Source organism: Nanorana parkeri, unplaced genomic scaffold (genome assembly GCF_000935625.1).
Source record: "Nanorana parkeri isolate BGI_ZX_2015 unplaced genomic scaffold, ASM93562v1 scaffold510, whole genome shotgun sequence".
Classification (NCBI taxonomy): domain Eukaryota; kingdom Metazoa; phylum Chordata; class Amphibia; order Anura; family Dicroglossidae; genus Nanorana; species Nanorana parkeri.
In genome coordinates, this window is record NW_017306778.1 from 598591 (window position 1) to 619463 (window position 20873).

A 20873-nucleotide genomic window follows, 5' to 3' on the forward strand; every position below is an offset into this window, starting at 1 on the left:
CCGATGTGGTGGGGAGAAACAGGCGGAGGGGGGGGGGGGGGGGGAGAAACCACTTGGTAATAGAGCGTTTGCCTGAGGGAGTCGAGGAGCTGACTTAAAGTGCATCTGTCATTGGCGACCGCGCGCATTCGCCTTTTTAAAAAAACAAAAATTCTTTATGTATTTTACAATTTTACTATTTATTTACATTTTGAAAAACATTTCTAACTTTTTTTTCCCCCGACTATTTTCATTGATTTTCTATTCTGCTCGGTACCACGGAGGTACCAAGCAGAATAGCCGAGCCGAATGCGAGCTGAGCCTATGTGAATAGGGGCGAATGGCAGCGAATGAGCTACCGGAGCTTCAGCTCAGCCAATCCAGATGTGAAGAGCATGTTTGGCTGACCGAAGTGCAGCCGATGTATGGCTGATTTCAGCCGATGTACGTCTGAAATCAGCCGTACTGAGCCGGAGTGAATAGCTAATGCATAGTTCAGCTCACTTCATTTCGGCTGGGTTATGCACTCTGCTGCCTTCGGCAGCTTTGTGAATAACCCCCTAAATATTTACTGACGAAAGTAAGTTGCAGTGGTGAGGCCTGCATCTGTTTATTTACCCAATCCAATTACTATTAGCATGTTTGGGCAATCATCATCTCTTGTCACTTTGAATATAGGACTGATATATGTACTGTATGATTTAAAAAGCTTACATATCTCTCTTTGTGCAAAAAGTGCAGAACGTTTATGGTTGTAACGTTTCTTCTTCTGTTTTTCAGGTGAAAATGTGCATAAGCTTGTAAAGGTTTGAAAAAGTCTCACCTCAGAATAGGAAACTGCATAAGAAGAACAATCCTATTTTAATGTGTGGATTCCTGTATTAGAAATGGCCTTTTATAAGCAAGAACAGAGCTGCAGATGTCTTGTTGGATGTATAACAGGGGACCTGAGACAAATTAACGTGTAAAAACTTCCCAGGGCAAAGGACATAATGCAGAAGGTTGGTTTCAGGGACTATTTGCAGAGCCCCCAAGCACAACTTATTCTGGTAAACTCTCTAACATGTGGCCTGGAAGTTTGTTTGGCAGCTGGGGTCACATTTGTGCCACCTTTGCTTCTTGAAGCTGGAGTGGAAGAAAAGTTCATGACCATGGTACTAGGTATGTAAACTAGATAAACTATGTAAAATTTCTAAATTTAGAGTTAAGTCACCTTGGAAATGTGTTATTACAATTGGTAGAAAGATATCTTTGCGTTCTTCCTGTTAACCAATTCGTTTTCACTGCTCATTTGATAGAGCGTTAGACAATAAAAGCTTACCTGTGTTTAACCGGTCTAGGAAATATACTTCTGCATACATTAATTTTTTAGCAAAGTACAAATAGTAGCTAAAGGCAGGAACAAATCCAGCGGTAATGCTCAACTTCCTGCTGACATTTTATGTGCTCCCCCGGTACGGTAATCCACACTGGGGAACAATACAAAGTAATGTAACTGAAGCATTAAACATGCGCAGATGTTGCAGTCCACATTTACTGACACTCGCTATACTATAGCATTAACATAGTAGTTATAACATTACATAAATGATTCACTGACCACTTGTCTATATATGCTTTGTACACAGAGTGCCAGGGACAACTCTCTTCACAGTAGGAACAAACAGAGAGCATTCCCTCTTAGTGTTTGTATAAGGCGTTACTCTTCTCAATCTTACATTAGTAAAACTGGCAGATGCTTTCATAAAATCTTACCACAGTTTTCTAAACTAAGTGTCTGCAGTAATCAGACCATTGCACCTGCAATCTACTGAATAAAGTTGTAATGGTTTGCAGGATCCAATGCAAAAAAAATCAATAAATTAACATTTATTTTATTAATGTGTGTGCATTTATTATTTTTTTTTGTAAAAAGAGGACTTTGTCTTTAAAGCCCCCTGCCCCCACATACATGCACATATGAACAAAAATGTATGTTTGTGCCTACGTACAAAAACGATTGTGCTACACATATTGGGTATCACTGTGAACGTCAGAGTGAGAGGAATAATTCTAGGACCATTATTCATGGTTAACTCCAAATTGATGACTTCTAAGGGCATTTAAGGTGTTGACTATGGACACAGGTGTGATTTTAAGACTTGACATATTTGGAATCTATTTGCTCGATGCAACCTCTTCTTTAATATTTTATCAAATAAAATTGGGTCATACAGGTGAAACTCGAATAATTAGAATATCGTGCAAAAGTAATTTCAGTAAGTGCTGCAAAAGGGGCCCAAACCAAGTACTGAGTACATATGCATGCTTGTACTTTTCAGAGGTCCGATATTGTTCTATGTACAATCCTTGTTTTATTGATTGCATGTAATAATCTACTTTTTTGAGGTTGTGGATTTGGGGTTCTTGGGGCTTTCATGGGCTGAAAGCCATAATCATCACAATTATGACAAATCACGGCTTGAATTATCTTGCTTTGCATGTAATGAGTCTATCTCATATATTAGTTTCACCTTTTAAGTTGCATTAGTGAAATAAATGAACTTTGCACGATATTCTAATTATTCGAGTTTCACCTGTATATTGTGTTTGGGTACACTAAAATTACCTTTAGTGTATTGTTTACTGAAAATATGGATTTGATAAACAGTAGCACAATTATCATGTGATGTAAAAAATTGTAACTCCCACTATCATACTTTACAATAGTATATATCATTTATAGGTCTAAGAAAATATGATGAATAATACATTTTAATTTTTTTAGGTCTTGGCCCTGTTCTTGGTCTCTTAGTTGTACACCTGATTGGTTCTGCCAGTGATCGATGGAGCAGCAAATACGGCCGTCGCCGTCCCTTCATCTGGCTTCTGTGTTTTGGAGTTATGTTAAGTCTCATTATTATCCCATATTCCAGTTATCTGGCCACTCTGACAGGTCACCATCATGCTGGCATGGAGGTGGTTGTCCTAGTGCTCGGAATTGGGCTTCTGGATTCCTGTGGACAGGTCTGTTTTACTCCTTTGGAAGCCTTGCTGTCTGACCTTTTCCCAGAAGGAGAGGCTTGCAGGAAAGCATTTTCAGTCTATGCATTAACAATTGGAATAGGCGCATGCATTGGTTATTTATTACCATCTGTGGACTGGAGTGGAAGCTGGCTGGCACAGCAGTTAGGAGGGCAAGAACGATGTCTTTTTACACTTCTGCTTATTATATTGTCTGGATGTGTCTTTGCTACATTCTTTGTCTCAGAAGAGATTATAACAAATTCCGGACATCAGGATATCTCTTTGGAGCACACAGGAAGGTGGAGGACTTGCCTTAAAATGTGCCAGTTTTGGACTCTACCATACAATTTTTGGCGTACAGTTTTTGCATTAAGAGGTGCATGTGCTTTGGTTCCACGATTTAGGAGATTTTGTTGCAGGATGCCTATTGCTCTGTGGCGCCTATTTGTGGCACAACTATTCTCCTGGATGGGCTTTATGACATTTACAATGTTTTATACCGACTTTGTTGGAGAAGGACTGTATCATGGTGTGCCAATAGCAGAACCAGGAACAGAAGCTAGACTTCGATATGATGAAGGTCAGTAAATTTATTCATCAAAAATAGTAAATATCAACAAAAAAAACTGTGTTAATCTCTCTGTTAGCCATGTCTTTTTCATCCATTGTTTTTCCTAAAATATTCTTTAATGTCAGTGTATACCTATTAGCCCCCCCATGTAACATTGCATTTGCTTTATTTTTGTTTATGTTACCTCTACTAGGGGTCAGGATGGGAAGTCTGGGCCTCTTCCTTCAATCTGTGACATCAATAGCCTTTTCGTCCTCTATGGATTACCTGGTTAAGACATTTGGAACAAAAATGGTCTACCTAGCTGGTGTCTCTTGTCTACCTGCTGCTGCAATGATCATATGCTTCTCTAGTGATGTTATCATAGTAACAGCATCAGCTGCCATAACAGGAATCCCATTCTCTGTGCTTCAGATCCTGCCCTACACTCTCACCTCATTATATCACCATAACCGTCAGGTAAGTCAACAACTTGTCAGAGCAAATCACTATGTTCATGGAGCTTTGCCTTTCAGTGGCCAGTAATTCATGGTTTGCCTTTCAATTTAAGAACATAATGTACAATAGGTCAGCATTATGAACAGTCCAAGCACCTTTTAAGATAATCTAGGCACACAGGGGTTACAAATGATTGTTACAGCTCGTAGAGGTTTAAGCCATAAATTCAAAATGTTGTGGAAGATCTATCTTCTTTCAACCTTGAGAGATTCTGTCTATGGGTATCCCTAGCACATCCTTTATATATCTTACAGTTTGTATAGTAGTGCAGTCAAGTTTTAGATAACGTGGTATTGGGCAGAAATAAAAACAAGCCCCCTTGTGCCGGAACACTATGATAACTAGCTACGGCCAGCAGTACTATGTAACTAGAATGAAGACCAAAATTATGCAATTTTTAAAGGATAAAAAAAACTGCTAGTTCAGCAATTAAAATGCAACCAAAAATAGTACTGAGATTGCTATGATGTATTAGTGTTTCATTTCATTGTGATCTTGTCACATTGTATCACTTAAGGAGCTTCATGCTTTAAAGGTTATTTAATAACACTGAATAGGTCACTATTGGGTATTCCTGCCACATTGTATCAGTTGAGTAGCTTTATGCTTTAAATGTTATTTATTAAACACTGAATAGGTCTCTCTGAAGACCCTTCAGTGGTTTAAACACATTTTTTTACACTATTGTATTTTTTCACTGTGAACATTATGGTTTTCACCTAACTAAATATTACATGCTTTATTTTTATGTTTCACCATATGGGATTTAGCTGTAACACTAATTTGTTCTAATTATTGGCATTTAGTTTACGTAAACAACAATAGCACTGTGTTAACAATTACCAATGGTATTATGTGTGCTGCAGCAAGACACAGCAGATCAAGCAGGAAATATCAATCAGCATGAAATGAAAACCTAACTTTTTTAGTTTTGGTTATAGTAGGGAAGGCATGAAACCCATGTCGGGTTTCTTTTGCAGTGTGTTTCCCTGTTCAGTAGATTTACTCTAACTTTCTGTCAGAAATAACAAATTTTTTAAATAAAATGTGAAAGGGTAAGGACCTCTATCAGGTTTATAATTTATTTTGTGACACCTTTTCCCCTTTCCCCAATTCTTTTCATGCTGTCACAGGCTGTTGGATGGACAGAAAGGAAGGTGAAATCTCAATGGGGTCACAAACAGTAATAACAATTTTACAGAAGTATTTACTTTATTGCTTCCTGTGGCCACTTGTTCAGGGAGCGTGCCCTCATAACATCAATATTCAGCAGTCATTGAGACTACATGTCCCATTATTTACTGCACCAGCATGCATGAATGGCTCTTTATTCTATCAGCTGGAGAGGAAAACTCGGGTGCCACTGTCAACTACTTGCTATGGAGGAGCAGTGAAGGTGTGCCCTCTGTGTGATTATCTCTCGCATGCTTGTGCATGTCGACGCAGGCAGCATCTTCATGTAACAGCTGTAGTCTGACCACGAGAGCGTACATGAACGGGTGTTTCCATAGAACCCTGCATGGGTAAGGAGACACACACACAGGAAAGCAGGGGCAGCGACAATAGAAGTTCACGAAAAGTAAGTGTAGCCTTCTGAATTCATTGTGCTGCTGAACTGTGTAAAATAGCAATAGGGTTTAATATTCACTTTAATTTTTCTCACCAACATGGTTTAACTCCTTATCATTAACCAAAAACTGAAATATCAGTTTGGCTGGACTGAGACTTTTCATGTTTAGGAGAAAAATACTTAAATATGAGATATTCGTAAAGTTTTTCTATTATTCCAGTGTATATTTCTCTTCATGTACCCCATTCGTGATATTTTTTTCTTCTATCATGCTTTCTTTGGACATCCTCTAATGCTGGAGTGCAGAATGTTTCTGCTGTTCTGTAATTGTCCCAGGTACTGAACTCCATGTACTTTATGTTCGTATTTATAAAACAAATTTGGAAAACTTAGGTTTTTCAATGTTCAGCACAATGACATATAATATAGTGTCAAAAATATAGATGCCACCAGCACTCCAATATGACAAACACGTCAAAGTTTAGTGAATCTTCGTTTTTATTTTGTAGAAGTCACTTTGTAGAATCAAGCACTTTTGGGGCTGCGCAGGGTCCCCTTCATCAGGCTTAAAGTGAATCGTTCTGATGAATAAAAACGAAGATTCGCTAAACTTTGACGTGTTTGTCATATTGGAGTGCTGGTGACATCTCTTTACAACAATCTTTACTTGATGCGGGCCATCAGCAGTCATTGCGAGCACCCATTTTTCTCATGGGAAGTCCGGTAAGGTGTGCTACAGGTCTTTGGACAAAAATATAGATGCATCACACATAACAGGATATTTCAATAAAGATTAGAAACGTATTACCAAATTATTATCTTAGAAGACCTTGAGCAGTATTCGAGTTTCCACACTGGTTGTGCCTAGTGCACTTTGTGAGTTTTGCTAGCAGTGGTAAGATGAGCTAACTATGAATGAGCTTCAGTTTGAGGTCGAGCATGAGTTTGACCCGAAAAAAAAGTAATATGAGGTTCAAGCAAAGGCTAGTTGCCACTATAATTTACAGTTATGCTGAAAAGTGCTATACTGAGTGCTTTATAGCACCATATTGTAGTGGATTGCAGTGTGGTGGGCTACATACAGCATATTTATTTATACATTACACTATTCTATAAACTGCAAAGGAAAAAAACATGTCTTGCTGTTAACTGTGCTACTCTTTAAATGAGAAGAAAAAAAATGTGTTGTTGTTCTATTCAACAGGTGTTTCTCCCTAAATATAAGGACATGACAGAGGATGAAGCAACTGAAAAAGAAATAAAGTCTGTTTTCATCAAGGAGGCAACAAACAGTAATGGTGTTACCATTTTCTCATCTCATTCTTCTTCCTTGTGTCTTGGTCAATCCGGTGATGGGTCTCATACAGTTGAAGAATCGGCAGCACCAAGCCATGGGATCTGCTTGGACATTGCAATCCTTGACAGCGCATTTCTTCTGTCACAGGTGATCCCTTCTCTGCTCATGGGTTTTATTGTACAAAAGACACAAACAGTCACAGCTTATGTTGCCTCAGCAGCAGCCTTTGGATTGATAGCTATATATTTCTCCAATAAGGTGGTATTTGAAAAAAGTGATATGGTGAAAGCAACTGCTTTGTAAGAACATCAAATATACTTAAGTATTGGAAGTTTGGCATATGAAATATAATTTTTTTTAGGTATAAATAAAATCTGGATATTTATATGAAGGCTCACTAAATGTGAAGGTGGATCAGTGTTGTAGATATTAAGGTATGTTACATATCAAATGATTAAACTATTAAGTGCCACTTTGCAGATGTGATATAATATTGAAAAATTCCAACATCGCTAAATTTTTACTATGGTTTTTTTAACCACTGCTAAATATCATTTGTTGAAGTAAACCTCTCCTTCCAAAGTATTAATGAAGTATAAATATTATTGAATACTGTTATGGATTTCTCTTCAGGGCCGATGCACACCTAGGCGACACCCCACCGCGCGGCAATCAAGCGCGATATCACGCGGATTGCCGCCCAGGTGTGCACCGATCGCGCTGTGGGTGCCATTATTTTACCAATGGCATCCTAGTCGTGACTGGCGGATCTCGTGGTTTCCCGCCGCGATTCCGCTCGTGCTTCTGAACACTATCATGGCTAAAACAGCCGCGTGTTGTGTATTGCAGAAAAAAGGTACTTGTACCTTTCTGCGATACATGACGCGCGGCTGTTTGGCACCCACAGCGTGATCTGTGCACACCTGGGCGACCCCTGACCGCGCGGCAATCCGCACAGAATTGTGCACGTTTCCTGTGCTGTGTCGCCTAGGTGTGCACCAGCCCTAAAGAAGCAAGCTCTAGCAATGTCTGGTCTTCTCCAGAACCACTGAAGTTGAGGATCTTGGGCTGCAGACAGAAGAAGAGTGCAACCTTCAAAAAACAGAGTTGGAACAGACTGGAAGTTCAGCCTGCTAAAGAAATGCATTTGCAAAATAAGCAGAGGGTCAAGACAGCCAGAAGGTAAAGATAGAAGATATATAAAATTCAAAACAGGTGCTGAGCTGCCACCAGGAAAATATAACATTTTTGATCAGGTGCTCTGTTAGGTTTTAAGGAAACATGTAGTTAGAGAAAGGTTGGTGCTGCCATTTCCATTCTACTTTCTAAGAATACTAGTTGCCTGGTGGTTTCGGGCTTTGTTACTTTAAGTCTGGAACAATTATGCATATTTGTTCCAATTTAGTGACTCAACAGATGTCTGGACACTTGCATAGACATAGCAAGTCTGATCAAGGAAGAGGATGTAAAATAGGAACAGCAACAAGTCTCAGCAATACATGATACAACAATGCAGAATGGCAGTGTCTATAGAGTACTACAAATCCCAGCAATACATTACACAGCAATGCCGAATGTCAACCGTCTATTGAGGACTACAAATGCCAGTAATGCATTATATATCAATGCAGAATAATAGTACAGTGGTACCTCGGTTCACAAACTTAATTCGTTCCACGATTCTGGTCGCGAACTGAATCAAATTTCCCCATAAGGTTCAATGTAAATAAGGTTAATCCGCTCTGATCCATATGTAAAAAAAATTTAACCACAAAAATATGAAACAAAGTTAAGTACAGTACAATATGAAGAGAGTGAACACTAACCTTTCTTGAGGCGACTTCTGGCGTGGAGGACAGGAAGGTGGGTGGGGAGGAGGTTATTGTTTGGAGGGAGAGTCCCCCTCCATAAGGACATCGGGGAGATCTCCTTCAGGGGTTTCCTCTCTTCTTTGTCTCTTAGCTGCAGGGTCAATTTTGGCGCAAAATCTGTCTAATGTCACTTGTTTTTTCCTGCGCTGCATAACCCTCTGGAAATGAGAGACCACGTTATCGTTCATCAGATTCAACACTCTGTTCATTACAGTTATGTTGGGATGGTGCTTCTCAAATAAATCCTGGCACTCATTCCATTTTTCCATAATGGATTTTATCACATCACTGCTAACCTCCTCCCTCCTCCTTATGGTCCTCAAGAAGCTCCTCTATGTCTGCACCATCGACGTCCAGACCAGTACTCTTGCCCATGGACACAATCTACTCCACTTCCTGTGCATCAGACTCTTCCGTGTCACATTCAGTGACACATTCTGGCCACCGTTTCCTCCAGGCTGAGTTTAAGGTCTGGTACGTAACATCTTCCCAGGCTTTGTCAATGAGGTTGATGCAGTGGAGGACATTTAAATGTTTCTTCCAAAACTCTTTCAGAGTCAAGGATGTCTCTTCAGTGACATTAAAACACCTGGTGAAGAGCGCTTTTTTATGTACAGCTTCTTGAAGTTGCAAATCACTTGCTGGTCCATGGGCTGCAGAAGAGGTGTCGTGTTGGGGGAAAGGAACTTGACCTTTATGAAGTCACACTCAGCGTCCATATCATCTACCAAGGCTGGAGGGTGTGCCTGGGGCATTGTCTATCAGAAGGCACCTTTCAGGTAGTTGGTTGTCAGAAAGATATTTCTTAATGGTGGGGGCAAACACCTCCTTCAGCCATTCCATTAACAATTGCCTTGTGACCCAAGCTTTCGCATTGGCCCTTCACATGACAGGCAGTCTGGCCTTGTTCACGTTCTGTTCCTTGAATGCACAAGGGGTCTGGGAATGGTACACCAGTAGTGGCTTAATCTTCAGATCGGCGCTTTCGTTCGTACACAGCATAAGGGTCAATCTGTCCGTCATGGGCTTATGCCCCGGCAGTGCCTTTTCCTCCTGCGTGATATAGGTTCTGTTCGGTAGCTTCTTCCAAAAGAGCCCTGTTTCATCACAGTTGAACTCTTGTTGAGCAACGTATCCTTCTGCCTTCATGAATTCCGCAAAGTCTTTCTTGTAGGCTTCTGCAGCAGCCTTGTCAGAACTGGAAGCCTCACCATGTCTGTGGATGCCATTTCTCTTGCAGAATTTATCAAACCATCCTCTACTGGCTTTAAATTCATCACTAGATGAACTTGTAGAGGGGTTTTGCTGCAGTAAATCACTCTGCAATTTCCTGGCTTTTTCACAGATCATAGCTTCACTAACACTATCACCTGCCAGCTATTTCTCATTCAATCACACTAACAAAAGTTTTTCCACCTCTTCCAGTACTTGTATCCTCTGCTTGGTCAACATTGTTACTCCTTTTGCTGCATCAGCTCCTTTGATGGTATCTTTATTCTTCAAAATAGTCGAGATGGTCGACTTTGCCATTTTGTACTCCGAGGCCAGATCAGTCACTTGAACACCACGCTCATCCTTTTCTACATTTTCCTTCTTCAATTCAATGGTTATTTTCTTCAAAACCTTCTTCTTACCATTCTTGCTCTGCACTTTCTTGTTACCATCATTACCGCTCTGCACATTCTTGTCACCTTCTTTACCCCTCTGCACATTCTTGTCACCTTCATTACCACTCTGCACATTCTGGTTACCTTCATTACCGCTCTACACATTCTTGTCACCTTCATTACTGCTTTGCGCATTCTGGTTACCTTCCTTACCGCTCTGCACGTTCTTGTCACCTTCATTACCGATCTGCACTTTCTTTTTACCACCATGCTTGCTCTGCACTTTCTGCTTACCTTCATTACCACTCTGAACGTTCTTGTCACCTTCATTACCGCTCTGCACTTTCTTTTTACCACCATGCTTGCTCTGCACTTTCTGGTTACCTTCATTACCGCTCTGCACATTCTTGTCACCTTCATTACCGCTCTGCACTTTCTTTTTTCCACCATGTTTGCTCTCCACTTTCTTTGGAGCCATGCTGGATTGAATAATACTGTACAGTACTTCACAGGTCTGTCTGCCACCCGCAATCTCGACTAGAGGAAGCCACAACCACGTGTCAGAGCGGAGAAGATGGCCGTGGTCATGTCCGTCACCTTATTTGCAGTTCGTGAACGGAAGCAAAAAATTACCAAACTGTTCGCGAACAGAAGCATTCGTGAACCGAGGTATTACTGTATTATTCTGCATTGCTGTATAATGTATTGCTGGGATTTATTTTCCTCTTTAGCTGGTTGCCATTCAGCATTGCTGTATAATGTATTGCTGGGATTTGTAGTCCTCTAAAACTGATGGTATTATATTTCCATCAGCTATAGAGGAATACTAATCCCAGCAACACATTATACAGCATTATACAGAACTGAAGAGGGTGTAGTAATTCAGAAAACCTTTACTAGTCCAGACTTATTTCTCCTTTCTGTGGGAACATACCTATCTCACAAATATTCAACACTAAGTAAAAATAAAAGTATAAACAGTGCTTAGTGTTGGCTGGTCACAGGAGGGGTTCGCAGGGTCTCGGGAGGGGTCTGCAGGGTCTCGGGAGGGGTCTGCAGGGTCTCAGGAGGGGTCCGCAAGGTCTCTGGGGGAATGCGGAGGGTCTGGCAGGAGGGTGCAGGAGACAGAAGCAGTGCTAGGAGGTCTCCAGAAGGCTGCCACATGGTCTCCAGAAGGCTGCCATGAGATCACCAGCAAGACTGGGACCTTTACGGCAGCCCCTTGAGTTTAAAGAACTTAAAGCGCTGGTATCGGCGTTTAGCATCAGGGATTTTCACGAGCACTCATGAAAATGCCCAGTATCGGCGCATCCCCAGTTTACATCACAAAATTTCAATAGGTCATTAAAGGTCATACATATAGGGAAGGGGGTGCTTAGGTACCAATATAGAAAACAGTGTATGTATACCACATTATCAACAAGTTAGATGGTTCCCAGAGTACACAGGAACTTCATCTGGCAAAAGAAACTGTGTGTACCAAAATTTTACGGTGCTTGATAATCTATGATAATGTTCATTTATTTTGTGCTTTAAAGTTGGCCCTGCAGCTGTAATGTAGCATAAAGAAACTAAAAACTGAATGTATAGTAAGGTAGGTAGCACTCAAATAACCACTTGATGCTATTATGCACCTGGAGCATTCCCATGTTGCTTCTTGTGGAGATCACTTCCACATTCTCCATATTTTATACAGGTGCATTTTGTAAATCGTTTTCAGGAATGGACAGATTAGCAATAGGCACAAGATGTCCACTGGTTAATGGGTTTTTGGTAGGAATGCACTGATACCGTTTTTTTGGTATCGAGTACAAGCACCGATATTTATATTTCGGTACTTGCTAGGATGGAGCTGGCTTCCCGGGCAATCAAGAGACAGGGTGGTGGGTAAAGCCGGGCAGGAAGTCGGCTTCCCAGACAATCAGCATAAAGCCGGCCAAAGCATGGAGCCGGCTTCCTGGCCAATCAGGAAGCTTGAAGGCAGGTCCATGTTCCTTCGTGTCACTGCTGCTCAGAGGAAACCTCCCTCTGACCGGAAGTTCCGGTATCAGGGGTAAGTATCGGAGCATTTGGGCGAGTACGAGTACTTGCCCAAATACTTGGTATCGGCACCGACCCGATACTAGTATCCGTATCAGTGCATCCCTAGTTTTTGACATTGCCTGTGTGGAAATCTATGAAGCAACTTTAATTGAGGGGAACCGTAATTATATTGATATTTATGTAATCCAGGTACATTTTATTTCATTTTAAAGAGTTTACTTGAATGAATATACATATTATTGTCAATGTTTTGTGAAAGCTCTGCTTTAATGGTGTTTACATGGTATGTACTATTTTGTTAAATTTTCATCAACTTAGAGTGTGATAGTTACATTAAATATGTGTCTGATTCATGGAAATAACTCTACTCACGTAAAGCAGTGATGTTTATATTTTTGCTGTGACAGCTTTAGAAGAATGTATGTCCTAATTTAAAGCTTGCCAAATACGTTACAATCTGATTGTACAATGCCCTATAGATTTACCAAGAACTATGTAATGTGACGTCCACTAAAATGAATGCAGTCAAGAAGGCCCTCACACTACACAATTCGTGTTAAATCAAAAAAAGATTAAACAGAGGTTGTGCAATGTAATGTGTGTGGTCAGTTAACATGTGTCTATAAAATAAATCAGTGTACATTATTTATAAAGTTTGGGAAAATATATCCCCAACCAATAAACCTTAATTTCCCAGTTGAGCTAGTCTTTATAGTAAAAAGATATAAAGTAGATGTGAGTTTACAAGTCTTGTGCAGCAGATAGTGTGACCACATCACATCATTAGTAAAAATGGGAGTTAAGGAAATGCCTAGCATAACTGCAAACACTTCCTACACTTCACTTTGACACAATCTAACTCCAAATCAGAGCAGAATATTTGATCACCCGTTATGCTGATTGAGTTTAACTATATGTGTGTATAGCATAACTTTCGCAAGTATTCCTTTGAACAGGAAATGTACATGCACATTCCAGCTAAAGCATTTTTTCTTCAATATGATCTATTGTAACCCGGGTAATATCACAATTGTGGCATCAGGATTCTCCAAGGTTCAATGTACTGTCGGCAAGCAGAGTTGAAGTGTATGTTAATATGTCAATGCTTCCTGTCATAACAGTGATTATTTGGGTGATCAATTATTTGTTGAGCATCACAACCCACATTATCACACAAGCTGTGGGAGTAGCCCAAATCCAGCATCAGGAAAGTGTGTCCTGCTGAACAATACAAGGTTTTTACATGGCCGCGGTAAGGAATTGGTTATGAATGCTTTATCCTACTGTCTTTCTTGCATTTCTCAACTAAACCATTGTATGAACAGAAGGAACTTCATTTTCTTTCTTGAAAAATAAGGACACATTTATATAGATATAGTATTAATCAGCACAGGGAGGACTACAAGTTGAGTACCAGGGGAATGAAAAAGTAATAATAAAAAAAAATCATTGTAGGATGCAAACTATACAGCAAAATTAAAACCAAACAAATGTTAAAACATTTAAAACATTTGGTCCCTAATAGACAGACCTGTTTCCTAAAGCACAACCAGCTGGAGAGGTCACCAAAGTGAGGAACAATCATTCTAAATTTAGGGGCCACACATTATTTTACATCCTTTTTTTTTTTAGCAATAACATTTATTGAAAGTAAGTGAGCAGCGATACATTGAATGCATTGTACTTGTTGCGAACAACAACAAATAGACATATAATATGAGACATATGCTTATGGAAGAAGGTATCCTTAGTAGTGAGGTCATCCTGACATACACAGAACGAGGGAAGGGACACCAGTTTCAAGTGGTGGCCTCTAGTCTTTGTTACGGAATTAATCTTAAAGAGTTTGTTGCTAATGTCGCTATGACTATAGAACATAAACCATAATAAGTACAAGTAGTGTAATTGGATCATAACCATCATATATACAATAAAAAAAGGAAAGTATCAAATAGAGCAAATATTCAAGTCACAAAACAGAAACGTACTGTTATTACAGCAAGGGATAATGTCTTAAACCTGAATAAAATTAAAATAATACAGAACCAGAACATTAACAGCAGAGTTATACGGTATACATGTTCTCACAGTGTAGCAGGGAATTGCTTGGGCAACTTTTGGATGTGAAAGGTCTAGGGTGGAGAATGAGGAAGGTCAGTAGTGGGTCTAAGTCTTACGGGGTGCCGAAGGAGAAAGTCGTGAACTCCGCCAATTAGGGCTAGTACAGTATAGCTATACATATGAAACGGCATGGATAGACTCGGGGGATCAAAGATTTGTGAGGATTAGCTCCAAACGGTAACACATTAAGGACACCGCCACTCGCTTTTCACTTCTTAAGGGCTTCTTTGCCCACTTTTATTAACGCACAACTCAAAAGAAAAGTCCACAGGTGTTCCCTCACAGGGGTTTTCAAACATAAAGTTCCATTTTCTTATCAAATAAGCATTTTGCAGTCTCACCGACTTCAGGTGGTTCTGTTACCTCAAAACTTCTGGATACACAGGCTGTATTCAAAGGACTGGCCACACAGGCTTGTCTTTTGCCACACAGGCTGCTTTTCACAATGCAGGTGAACTGCTCCCCAGACTGCCAGACTCACAGACTGGTTCCAGGATGAAGCCCTCCTGACTCCTGCAGAGACCTCCTCTGTCACCCTGGTGGACCCCCTCACTTAGCAGCCTGGGATATCTTATTGAGGCCCTAATGAGCCAGCTTTCTTCAGCTGGGCTGGTTACCTCTAGGCCTTCAACACTCTCAATACCTCCCCCTAGTGTAAGGAGCTCAGCCCGCCTGAAACTGGGCCATACAAATCTGCCATCCTGGCTATATCCAGACATCCCTATCTGCCTGCTACCACCGATTACATAACCTGAATAATTAAACCGTGGGTGGGGAACAGGAGCCATCATCTCGGCATTGCATAACCAGTAGTGGCAAGAATAAACAAGTGCAAGTCAGCTTTATGATTAACAGATAAATCTTTGTGAATGAAATTGTCTCATTCCGAAATGTAATTTCTATGTTTGGTGTTACGAGTTGATATGTCTAACAGATCCATAGAAAAAAATATGAATAAAATAAATTTAAAATAAGATAAATGTGGTGGATCTTTTATTAACCAGTTTTGTAAGATACATTTTTTGGCCCCGCATAGGCAGAGATGTCCCCAATGGTGCAGGGGAAGTTGCTGGCAGATAGGTGTGTTTGTGGGGTCATGGAACAAACAAATCAGGGGGTGAATGTCTCATGTAATGCCAGTGATGGAGCACCTGTAAGACAGCTTTTGTGTCCAAAAAGAATGAATACTCATACACGTCCAGAAAAGGTGGGTGATATTGGGTAGTTGTGCGTCACATTTAGGGCATGTAGTAAGCCTGTTGTCATCCGAGGACCTGGGCAAAAAATTAAAGGCATAATAGACTCTGTGAAGCAATTTATATTGTATTTCCCTCCGCACCTCATAAGTGGTGATTTTGAAAAACCCGGTGCCAACCTTTAGCCCTCGTTCACACCTGAACGTTTTGTAGCGCGTTCTACCCTCGATGAACGCTCTACAAAACGCTCAAAAATATAAATCCCATTGTATTCAAAGGTCTCGTTCCCACCTTGGCGTATTTCCGCCCGTCCCTAACGCGCTACAAAGCGGCCCACGCCTGAAAAGGTACATGTACTACTTTGGGCCGTTTTGTTGCGCGTTTCCATTGGGATACAACCAAGTAGCCTTCGGAAACGCGTGTTTGTCGCGCAACTTTTTTACCGCGAATCGCGCAAATGTAATACGCCTAGGTGTGAACGAGACCTTAGTGAGTGTATCATGGACCCAGGTCCAGCCTTAGGGGCAACAAGGGCGCCGTGCGGCCGACACAGCTCGTCCTGGGGGTGGCTTCTCTACCTATATAAAGTTGATGAATCTTTTGGTGATGTATCATTCTGAGCCTGATGGAGGGGACCCCTTGTGGCCCCGCAAAGCGCTTGTATTGGATGGCAATGTGCCATTTAAATGGATCATTGATTTACAAAAACGGTGTGTGCTGGTGACATTATTCCTTCCTTCAGGGGGGTGGGGCGCAGGAGGGAGCGCTGCCTGCTGTCAGGATGGCTGAGCGGTGAGGGGGAGAGAAGCCGCGCACGCAGCTGTCTGGATGGCCGAGCGGGGAGGAGATCAGAGCCGCTGTCATCCTGTCAGTTTCAGGATGACAGCGGCTCTGTGCGTTTCAGAGCAGGGGATCGGTAAATATCAATGATATTTACCGATCCTCCGTATGAGAAGGACAAACACTGGAGCGATCGTCTGATCACTCCAGTGTTTGTAAATACCTGGGGACACATAGTACTATGTGTCCCCAGTTATGAATGAACAGGCTGTGATTTACAGCCTGTTCATTCAAGATTTCCTCAATGGGGAGACACACTCAGTACAGAGGCTCCTCCCCATTCAGAAACAGCTGATAGTAAATATAAATGGGAGAAGTCTCTGTGCTGAGTGCTTCCCATTCATTGAGTGCTTCCCATTCATTGAGTGCTGAGGCTGCAAAAAAAGAAATTGAGGATTTGGTGTCCTCAATTTCTTTTCTATTTTAAAAGGGAAATGTCAGGGGTCTGTTTGGACCCCTAATATTTCCCGAAGCCCCAGCAACAGTACAAAATAAATAAATAATAAAAAATAAAAAATTAAAAAAAGATACAAAATTTAAAAAATGATTTTATAAAAGATAAAACAGCCCCCCTCACACAAACGTATTATTAGACATGTGCGAAGACTAAAAATTCATTTCAGATGAAATGAACGAAAACGACAAAAGTTTTCATTTGTTTCATCAAACAAAACAAATTTTTATGCTATTTTAGATTCAGCCACTGGCGTGTTCTGGGGGCAGGACGCATGATGTCATATAACACCGCACGTGTTGGGCGCCGCCATCTTGGTGTATATCTAGGTATACACCAAGATGGTGGGGCCAATATCGGCGTGTGATGTCATCTGACGCCACGCATGCATGGCGTCATGTAACGTGATGCTCCCTGCCTCCAAGATGGTGGCACACATTCACAGAACACACCGGTGGCCAATATGGCCACTGCACATTCTCAAACAAATTATTATGCGCCTGAATATATTTTTCGTATATTCGGACATATAGTAATTCATTCATTTTACAAGTAGTCTGGGTTTTGTGTTCTGTTTTTCTATTTTTACTTTTCTAGATGCACTTACTTGAAAAAAGGGGTCTGCATGACATCTTGACACTTTATTTTTATAGACTCTATTTTAGTTTGACATTTATTGTTTGCCTTCTGTTGTTTTATTTGATAAGAATACTTATATTGTGCCTACAAGTTTAATACCTGTGAATAAAAGTTTTATTTTTATCATACTTTTTAATATGTTTCTTTGCGGCTTAACAAAATAGGAGTCTTTAAATGGTGTGGATATTGGGAAAATTGGGTGTGGTTACGGGGGTGTGGCCACTAAAGGGTGTTGCCACTGAGGGGTGTGGTCACTGAGGGGCGCTGTAAAGCTTTCTCGCACAGGGCGCCTAAAGGCCGGCCCTGCATGGACCTCGTCCGGGGGGGAGTTAAGGAAAAAGAGTCCATTTCATTTTATAGTTGGGGAGGGACGGAGTATCAGTGGTGACAGGATCTTTAAGAATATTGTAAATGTGCGATAGGGACAATTTAGAGGGTGAGGATTGCAGTAACCGAGTGAAAGGGGCAGGAGGTGTTTTCACGTAGGACGAAGGGAGATTACATTGAATAAAATGGCTAATTTGGTAGTATTGTAGTAAGTGAGAGGAGGGAATATCGTATTCTTTTTGTAAGGTATGGAATGGAATGCAAGTACCTTGTGTTGTCAAAAAGTGTTGCAGTAGGGATAAGCCCCTATCTTTCAAGAGGAGAAAAGGTTTGGAGGAGGCGCCTTGCGGGAAACCCAGAGTTGAGGTCACAGGCATGAAAGGGGACACACAACCCAGGATCTCCAGGAATGATCGTATCCTTAAAGAGGATGTTATGTTTAATGTTGGCAGGAAGTAAAGGGAACGGCGTGTGAATGACACCTGATATGGACCATAGGGAAACAGACGTTTGTTCCAGTGTAGTTTTAGAGTGGTCTGAGGTTTGGAACAGCCAATCTGTCACATATCTGAAAAGACATGCCAAGTTGTATAAAGGTCTATTGGGTAAGTTAATATCCAGCTGTAAATTAGTCTTATAAAGTTTGTGGATGGTTAGTGTTTTTTACCTTTCCAAAGAAAATTGAGGAAGGCACTTGTAAGAGTTTTGATATCTTTGTGTTTGAACAGAACAGGCAATATTTGCATGGGATACAAGAGGCGGGGGAAGTTTATCATCCTAATGAGATGACCTCTGCCTAAAAGGGACAGTTGTAGTGCTTTCCAATTCTGTGGATCTTTAGCTATAGATTGTATTAGCGGTGAGATGTTTAGTGAATATAAATTTGTGGCAGTTGGCGGAATGTGAATACCTAGATATGTGATATACAGGTATTCCTCACTTAATGACCGAGTTCCGTTCCTACGACCAGGTCGTTAAACGGATTGGTCGTTAAGTGAGGAACTCTATACAGTACAGTACTGTATAGCGTTGCAGATGTACAGTACCGAACAGTGTACTGTACACCGGGCAATGAAAATACTTACTGGGATCTGCAGTGAAGATCGGAGGACACCACTTCCGCCGGGACACGGCGCACTGACGTTGACGCGCAAGGTCAGAGGTCAATCGGCGGTCCGTCGTAAGTGCGAGTGGTCGCAAAACAGGTAAATCGGTAAGCAAGGAACATCTGTATTGGGTTTTGAATCCGTATTGTTTGATCTATTGAGAATCGGCACTAGAGCAATTGCCATTAAGGTACATTAGTTTGCTTTTCTCCATATTAATTTTCAGTCCTGAAAACCTACCAAACATATTAATATGATCAAACACATTTGGAATTTGGGACTGGGGATTGGAGAGGAGTAGAATTATGTCATCTGCAAACATTGCCAATTAAATTCCTCTGTGTCTATTGAGATGCCAGTAAAAATGTTGGTGGAGGAGCGAGATAGGGGTTCTAGCGCAATGTTGAAAAGCAACGGTGATAGAGGACATCCTTAACTTGCGCCTTTTTGTAATGGAAGAAGAAATAAGTGTGGAGGTGTATATTTGAGCGGACGGGGCTGAATACATAGTAATACAAATTTAAGAAACAAGCCTGGAAAGCCCATCCTCATTAATACCTTCAGGAGCCAGAATACCTTTTGCACTCAGGTACAAAAGGAGTTAGCTACGGCTCTGTGTTAAGGAGTCAATAAATGATTCTCATACATCAAAGAATGTTTGGGTTTGAGTATCTTTACTGAGCATTGTCTCAGTCCAATCATTTTGAAATACAAACATCAACTTGCTCAGAAAGAGAGTTAAAGAAGGTGGTTCAGAATACATCCATTGGTGAAGGATCCCTTTCTTCCCCACCAAAGATATAATAGACAATAGCTTTCTACATCGAGGAGTGATTTTCACTCCATGCAGATCTAGGTCTCCAAAATTCGCCCAAGCTGCAGACAGAGGTAAATAATTAACCAAATCTTGCTGAGTATACTGAGCAATATCAATCTAAAAGGACTTTATCTTAAGGCAGCTCCAGAAAGCATGATACAAATCTGCTAATTCCTGCCCACATTTCAAACATCTAGACAAACAACTAAGTCCCATAACATAAGACATATGCAGAGAAGTATAGACTCCATGATAAACTCTTAATACAATTTCTCTATAAGTGGACGCAGTAATTGTATTCCATGCTCTGTTAAAAGCTTGTAGAATGTCAGTAGTAGATATATTCAGAAAACCACTAGTCTACTTTGAGAGACCAGCGGAATGTTTCGCATTATCCAAATCTGGTCTGCAGCACCAATAAACACTAGCTATTGCACCCTTGCACCACCATTACAATGTGCATGGCTACCTTGCACTGCAGAGTTCTGTCTATCTTTAATGATAAATTCTTGCCTTTAAATATGCTGTATGGGTGGAAGTCTTAAGTATAAAGTAGCTGAGCAAACTGTGAGGCTATAAGTCTATGAAAGACAGACACTTTACCAGTGGCGTCACCAGGGAGGTGCGGCCCGCACTCGGGTGACACAATTGGAGGGGTGACACCAAAATGACTGGCAGTCATTTTGGTGTCAACCCCTCTGAAAAGTCCGGCACTTGGTCATGGACCGGTAGCCCGATAGATGCACAAGAGAGGAGGGAACCTGGCGGCATACCTTATCCCACCGGATGAACATCCCCTCTCTGACAGCATCCATCACCAAGATGGCCGCTGGCAAGTATCACCAAGATGGCCGTGCATATGGTGACGTCATTGTGCACATGCGTGATGATGTTGCGCGCATGCACGATAACGACATAGCGGGGTGTCACC

General features: G+C 41.1%; 1 protein-coding gene across 1 annotated transcript; it reads left to right on the forward strand.

The window, feature by feature from the left end:
• The first annotated feature begins 788 nt into the window (after positions 1–788).
• Positions 789–7240, forward strand: SLC45A3 (solute carrier family 45 member 3). Its single transcript, XM_018561253.1, has 4 exons — positions 789–1140; positions 2747–3565; positions 3750–4015; positions 6829–7240. Exons 1-4 carry the CDS (start codon positions 972–974, stop codon positions 7222–7224), a joined length of 1650 nt encoding a protein of 549 aa, XP_018416755.1. The 5' UTR covers positions 789–971; the 3' UTR covers positions 7225–7240.
• The last annotated feature ends 13633 nt before the right edge of the window (positions 7241–20873 follow it).

What these genes read in the sequence shown, in the direction of transcription:
- SLC45A3 (XM_018561253.1), top strand. Translation starts at nt 972, where the DNA reads ATGCAGAAGGTTGGTTTCAGGGACTATTTGCAGAGCCCCCAAGCACAA. An exon ending in TAGACTTCGATATGATGAAG is followed by an intron (nt 3,566 to 3,749) that starts GTCAGTAAATTT and finishes TACCTCTACTAG; the next exon opens with GGGTCAGGATGGGAAGTCTG. An exon ending in TATATCACCATAACCGTCAG is followed by an intron (nt 4,016 to 6,828) that starts GTAAGTCAACAA and finishes TCTATTCAACAG; the next exon opens with GTGTTTCTCCCTAAATATAA.